Source organism: Vitis vinifera, chromosome 9, assembly GCF_030704535.1.
Source record: "Vitis vinifera cultivar Pinot Noir 40024 chromosome 9, ASM3070453v1".
Lineage (NCBI taxonomy): Eukaryota > Viridiplantae > Streptophyta > Magnoliopsida > Vitales > Vitaceae > Vitis > Vitis vinifera.
Window position 1 is genome coordinate 9,528,325 of NC_081813.1, and position 7,492 is coordinate 9,535,816.

General features: G+C 31.8%; 1 protein-coding gene across 1 annotated transcript; it reads right to left on the reverse strand.

Moving 5' to 3' along the window:
* Nucleotides 1-3,858: 3,858 nt before the first annotated feature.
* LOC100264455 (putative expansin-B2) lies at nucleotides 3,859-6,888 on the reverse strand. The gene is made up of 4 exons (XM_002269154.5): nucleotides 6,641-6,888; nucleotides 6,429-6,541; nucleotides 4,484-4,683; nucleotides 3,859-4,393 (listed from the first exon to the last, which is right to left on the reverse strand). Exons 1-4 carry the CDS (start codon nucleotides 6,831-6,833, stop codon nucleotides 4,060-4,062), a joined length of 840 nt encoding a protein of 279 aa, XP_002269190.1. The 5' UTR covers nucleotides 6,834-6,888; the 3' UTR covers nucleotides 3,859-4,059.
* Between the last annotated feature and the right edge of the window lie 604 nt (nucleotides 6,889-7,492).

Here is a 7,492-nt window from a genome sequence, read left to right on the forward strand (position 1 = left end):
AATAAATAAATACATGGAATCATTTAAGATTATATATATTTTTTATATAACTTACCCTTGTCCTCCATTTTCAATCGTTTCATCGTCTTCAACTGTTGATGCTAAACATATATATACACGTGCACATCAGTCACTAAATTGAAACATGTTTGTCAAGTCTTCATCATTCAATGGTTGAAGTGCATATAAATTAAACGGAAGAGTATATGAAAATGTTGGTCCCACTATATTGATGTTCATTTTCCCACAAATCCTTGAAACAAAATCATTATATGTCATTGATCGTTCTAAACTTAGACCATCTCGTCTCCCACCCATATATTCCACATTGCCATGTTCATCCCTTACTAGCTCTCCTCCAATGTGCAGATAACAATAAATTGTATTACTTAGATCCATTTAAATGCTACTCGATCATGTGCAGCCCCTGTTTAGAAGCATAAACCTTTAGTCAAGCTGAAACAATTAACTAATTTCTTAATAACACTGCATAAACCAACTTACTTATAACAAAACTGATTATCATGCCTATGACCATCATATATTAATACATCGTTTATCTTTGAAACTTTACAAACGAGCTTCATTTACATTTCATAGTCTACAATTAATGGTGTAAATATAGACATGCATAGTGTATACTTAACATTAAGCAATGCAATTATTCTATTTTACTTCGTAGTAATTTGCTATGTTATATAAGTTAGGGAGTGAACCTCTCAATTCATGGGCTAACCATTGTTTTGGTAATTCTTTAAGCCAAATTGTGCTAATGTCACTCTCTTCGGGCCACCCCCTCAAACAATGGGTCGACCTTTATTTTTCCCACTGCCCAAATTTAACCACAACAATGTTACAACCAAGGGCCGACCTCCAAACAATTGGGTCAGCCCTTATTTTGCCCACTGCCCAACTTAAACCACAATAATGTTTACAACCAAGGACCAACCTCCAAAAAAAATGGGTCAACCTTTATTTTGCCCACTGCCTAGATTAAACCACAACAATGTTTACAACCAAGGGCCGACCTCCAAACAAATGGGTCAGCCTTTATTTTGCCTACTATCCAGATTAAACCACAACAATATTTACAACTAAGGGCCTACCTCCAAACAAATGGGTCAGCCTTTAATTCACTTACTGCAACCTCTTACGAAAACAATAATTTCATCCAAATGTCATTAACTGAATTACGGTCAACCCCTTCATCCAAGGGTAGACCCTTACTATGACCACTACACACATAAACAAAACAAATTTCATATTTGTGGTTGTGACCATCAATTTTGAACCTAAGGCTCCAATACTATTTTCCCTAATTCCCACATAAATTCATGCCCACTTTACTAAATTTGTTTTATTTTCTTCTTCAATTCAACCCTTATTCATTACAAATTCAAAACTTTTATTAAGAAATTTATTCAAACTTTAATCCCAATCATTTTTAAAATTTATACTCATCTACTCATGACTAAACATGAATTCTTTTCCCATGCATTAGATTCACCAATTAACAACTATAAAAGATCACTCAAATTACTCATTTTGGAATCCCAGATAAACAACATTAAACAACAAAACATCTCGAATCCCATATAAACAACATTAAACAACAAATTGTTTGAACATTCGTAAAAATTGTATTCCCTTCACATGCAATAGTCATATTTTTCTTCTCTTTTCCGTATTCTTCCCAACAACCACATACAACACAAACACAACAATTTAGAAAATAAAACAAAATCAATATAGCTTACCACCATCTCATTTTCCCATCATTTATCAAATTTTAAGCCATATTTCATTTCAAATAAACCCTAAATAAATTAAAATATAAATTTAGATACAATATTAATGGACATTGAACATGTAGAAATATGCAATGTAATCAAGTTTAAATCACAAAATTGCACAAATCACATAACTATGACATTATTCAAATCTCAAAGAATCAAAATGACAAATCAAAATATAAAGTTATTACAAAATTTAATAACATATATATATATATATATATCACCTGGAAAAACCCTTGCTTTAAAAGTTAAATGCAACTACAATATTTTTATTCTTCGTTATCTCGTTCTCTCAATTGCTTTCTTTCTCCTTTTTCAATGTAAAAGCAAAATAGGAAGTACAACCAGGAGAAAAATGACTGTCACTCCTGAAATAAGAAGAAGGAAATGGGTTTTTTTGTCTACCTGGCCTTTGTTAAGGGGTTCGCACTTGGACTTTTGTTTTCAGATTGATGTTTGGTGGGAAAATGAAGATGTCGTCTTCCTTATGGTGATGGAGGAAAAACAAAATAAGAGATCAAGTTTGGAGGTTCGTTTGGGGTTGATGGGTTATCGCGATTTGAGAACTTACCAGATTTTTTATGGATCCTTTCGTCTTGTAATGGGTTGTGCCTGTGAACGAATAAGAAAGAACATGAGTTTTTGGTGTTAGGGTTTGGTTGAAGAAAGAAGAAGATATTTGGGGGTAAATATTGTTTAAAACATCAATCCATGTGGAATGTCTAGTTGGCCGATGACATGTAACTGAGCCATGTCATTGGCTTAAGTGGACAACAAGCAACTTATCCAACTAGGAGAGATGTCAAACTATAGGAGGGTATTTTTGGAAGGGTCTCAACATCACTATTATAGTGTATGAAAGGTTGTTTATTTTCCACAAAATTCACTGAATTTGAAAAGTAAAAAGTAAAGTTTCCAAAAGGCAAAATTTTGCCCCTTGGTGTATGGTTACATAAATTCCCCTAAAATATATTTCATTAGAAATTTTATTTCATGGTAAAAGGGTGATCTTTCACCATGAATTTTTTTTATAGCAAAAAGATGACCTTTTAAAAAAAGTGACAAACATTATTTTCATGAAAAATAATATGTTGCCACAAATATTATTCTATGGTGAAACGTGACATGTTGCCACATTTTATTTTGTGGTGAAAAATAACATGTTGCCACAAATTTTATTTTATAGAAAAATGATTTATTATATTATAAAATTAAATTTTATGGTTAAAAATAATTCCTTACCAACTAATAGCAATAAATTGACCATAAGTAATTTTTTGGGAAATTTTTTTTTCTACCATAACATATATATTTTTTTTTTATTCAAAATTAATTTATGGTTAAAGCCCATATTTATTGTAGTGGTGATTCTTCATGTACGATAAATTGGTGAAGGGTACATAGAATAGCATGATAGATAAAAGAGATCATGGATGGTAAGAAAATCATTCATAAAATGACATTATCCTTTTCCTTAATCACATTGTTGGAGAAGATATTAAGTGGGAGATTATTTCTTTAATTGGGCCACAAGTGGATACTCAATTTAAAACCCATTTGAAAGTGACTTCAGTTAAAATGTTTATATATTCATGATGTTTTTATTAATAGCTTCTTTTATTAGAAATGTTTTTAAAAATAAATCAATTAATATTTGAATATTATAGACTAAAAAAATATTTTGATAATATTTTTTTATAACATATTTAACAAAAAGTATTCTTTTAAAAAAAAAATCACCAATTTAAGAATCACTTCAAGTGATTTTTCAAATATTTGTTAAAATGTGTTTGACAATAATTTTAATAAGTATTTTTAGTCTTTTTAATACTTGAAAAATAAAAAGTTTTAACGTCAGACTTCTTAAAATCATTACCACACCCACTTTTAGACATCTAATTTTTGTAAGAAAGTGCTTCCAAATATCAAGGAAGGCTTTTCATTTTTTCTTTTAAATTGGCTCCCAAACCAACTTTAAAGATAAGATAATTTGGCCTAACCACTTTCAGTGAAGGGATGGATATTAGTTTAAGTGATGAAAATAAAGTAGGAAATCCCCCAATTTTAGAAGACATTGTTTATAAAATCTAAGGAAAACCCATTATTCATTCCATGAGAAAAGAAAACCTAATAATTACATTGTAGTATACATTAATTTGCTAGTCACTTAAAAACCTAAACAATCACCAATAAAGCATATATCATTGTACAACACACTTATTGGTAAAACAAGCTATGCATCACATGAAGCTTGAGCCAGGGCTCAAAGGTAGTTGACCAAGGATCTATATGTCGAACCAGGCTTCCACCCATCTGGGATTACATTTTTTGCTACTAGGGTTTGTCCTGAGTACTGTGATGTCAACTGAATTGAGAAAGGAGGTTTTAATTCATAGCCAGCATCCAGCTTCCAAACAGCTCCCCATGATTGTTGCATGGCTCGCCATTTTCCCGAACCCTTTAAGGTCTCCTTTAGGGCAACACCAGCAAGGTCTCCATCCCCCTCTTCAAACTCAACCAGCACAGAGAAGGAGTTAGGGTTTGCGCCTAGGTCTACATGGAATGCTATGGTTTTTCCTGAATAATCACAAGCAACTCTATGGACAGAAAAAAAAAATGTTAGGGAATTAAGAGGAATGTGTTATTAGTATTTTGGCTCTTAAAAAACGTCGAATTTTTCATTATACCGTGCGTATCGAATTTCCAAGACTCCGACATTGCGAAGTTTTTCTTCTTGACCGGGGATTGCCATGGCGCCAAATGCAGTGCCACTGAGGTCGAAGTGTGCAGATTGGGAGGCACAGGGACCTCCGGGGCAGAAGTCTGTTATGACTACTCTCACTGGACGGCCAGAACAGGATGGATGCATACGTTTGGTGCATTTCACCTAACAACAGTGGACGGTGATCTTTATAATATATGAAGATGATCTAAGCATGAAAAGTTTTCTATCTTATCAACTAATATTGTATTTCATTGTTGTTTGATAAAGTCAATAATGATTGCATAAACTATTTGAATGACAAATTCGAATTACATTTTTTATTGTTGCTTTTCCTGAGCATATTGATATAATAGTATATTGGGGTTTGTTTGATAACGTTTTTAAAAAACAATTCTTGATAATTGTTTTTAAAAATAGTTCTCAATTATTTTCAAAAACAAAACTCTATTTGAGAACTTAAACATGCATGGAAATAATTTTCTAAGCTAATTCTAAATAAAATTACTAAGCAATTATGTATAGCATAAAAGTTTTTAATGTGTTCTCCATATTATCAATTAATTGTTGCTCAAAATACTATTAAAAAAAATTGAAAATATCTCAAATTTATTCTAGAAAATAGTCTATTTTTTATTAAAAAAAATGGAAAGCTATTTTGGGTCATAAGTTAATCAAATGCATTTTTTAACTTAAAAAACAAAGTTCAAGAACAGTGTTCAAATAGTCTTCAAAAATTTTTGGGTATGTTTGATAACTATTTTAAAAAATAATTCTTTAAAATAGTTTTAAGAACAATTTTTGAAAATTATTCTTTAATTTTTGTAGAATAAAAGTCTATTTAAAAATCTAAAATATTTTTAATCTACTTTTAAATATGTTGTAAAAATGTTTTTATATTTAGCATTTTATTTTTAATCATTCTACATATTTGTATAATTATTTTTTTAAATAACTCTCAGAAAACAAGTGAACAAAATAAAACAATTAAAAGATGTTCTTTAAAAACATTCTATTTTCAGTTTTTTAGAACAAAAAACACAAAACTATTCTAAAAAACAGTTTCCAAATTGACCTTTGTTTCTTGTTATTATTTGCAATTGGAAACCATTGAGTTTTGACTTACTTTAATTGAGTATTGGATCACTAATTTACCTTAAGCAATGCAACAAAGTCACCTTACTTTGGAAAGAAAAAAGAAGTCCAAAAATCTCATTATTTAGTATGAGTCTCACTTATTCATTTGATTCTTCAATTATATTTGTGTTAAATTCTTCAAATTATGAATGAGATGTATAGTCTCATGACTTCAATGTGATATACACTTGAAAAATTTTGAGAGAATTTTAAAGCTCGGTGAAGGGTACCTAAAAGGAAGATACATAGGAGCAATCTCCCATAGATATTCAAGGAGTGGGGTCGGATTGCAAGTGGTGCTCCATTATGATATAACAACAAAGAAAAAGAGAGGTCCAATAAGACATGCAAAGCAATCAAGCCCATTCCATATATATGGTCCCCATGTTTACGTATGAATCAACAAGTGGGGCAAAATGTTAAGAAATGGTTCTGTATGTGTTGCTCAGTATATAACCTTTCTCAGATGAGAATTCCTTGAACCACTAGCCACCGAATCCATGAGGTAATGGCAATATCAAAAATAGTTCTCCAAATGAGAGTTTGAGCTTAGCCCAATGGCCCTTCCATCGGCTGTTAACAAGAATTTTATATAGCTCCATTAACATATCATGGAATGCTTCTTTAATTTAAACAGACCAACAAGTACTTAACTTTAATTAATATTTACATGCTATATGTGACATTTTTTCAGTTTTTAATCAGGCAGGCAAAGGGGTGCAACTTTGGTTGTAGCTCAGGTATTTGTATCTTAGTTGGAAGTAATGTTATACCTGGTAACAGGCTCCACATTCCTTGCCTGATTTGTAGAGAGATGGGCCTATTCCAGTAATCATTGAAGAGAAAGGAGGCTGTGACACTGCATTTCCATATCCACAGGATCCTCCTGCACCCATTGTAGATATATACTTCATCATTAAACAGTACTGCAAAAGGCTCTGTCAAAAAATTAACAAGCAAAGAAAAGAAATTAAATGGAGAATACCATCACTTCCAGCTCCTTCAGGACTGCCATACCAAGTGGCACCTGCAGATGCCCAGTGAGTTCCTGCCCTCGACAAGTTAAAATACTTGGGTTTGAAGCTATGGCAAGTCTCAAAACAGCAAAGGAAAGCTAGTAAAAATGAAAAGGAGAGTACAGAAGAAAAGAGAGACAGATGATCAAGAGCCCTAGCCATGGCCACACCCCTCTCTCACTCAAACCCTAGTGAACTGCTCTTGGCTGCTTAGCTTGTGATTGCTAGTATGAATTTACAAGTATTTATAGAGGAAAAGCATGTGGTTTGTAGCTATCAGTCCACTTAGTTTAATTATATTACAATCACCTAGCTTAACTCTTGGGCTGGGATTAGTGATTAACATGATTTTTCAGGTGGGTAGTAATTCAGTTTAATCCATATTGGTGACTGATGCATGCAGAGTTAAATCCCTAGCTATCATTCTTAAATTACTAAACTAGCTTGTCGGTTGTCTTAATTGGTGATCAACTGACTTTTAAGTGTTGGCATTATGCTATCTCATCATTTTCTTATAGAACAAACATAATAACCCCCAGATTTCTTCATTAAAATATACTGGAAAAGATGCTGCATGTCTAAGATTATTTTGTAGGGGTATTTAAAGAAATTCTGACTTTTTCTGGTATAACCCATATGTATCATATTATCAAAACTCATGTTATATATTCTAATGGTATAGGACAGGAATTGAAAGCCCTCCTTGTTGGAAACGTCTCCTTGTCGATACCCATTTTTTGGTTCGTCATATTTAATTTTATGGGTTAATTTCATTAATACCTAAGGTTTACTATAAATACATTAAATTATTACAGATTTCA

What these genes read in the sequence shown, in the direction of transcription:
- LOC100264455 (XM_002269154.5), bottom strand. Translation starts at nt 6,833, where the DNA reads ATGGCTAGGGCTCTTGATCATCTGTCTCTCTTTTCTTCTGTACTCTCC. An exon ending in AATGTGGAGCCTGTTACCAG is followed by an intron (nt 4,684 to 6,428) that starts GTATAACATTAC and finishes CACTGTTGTTAG; the next exon opens with GTGAAATGCACCAAACGTAT. An exon ending in TTGGAAATTCGATACGCACG is followed by an intron (nt 4,394 to 4,483) that starts GTATAATGAAAA and finishes TTCTGTCCATAG; the next exon opens with AGTTGCTTGTGATTATTCAG.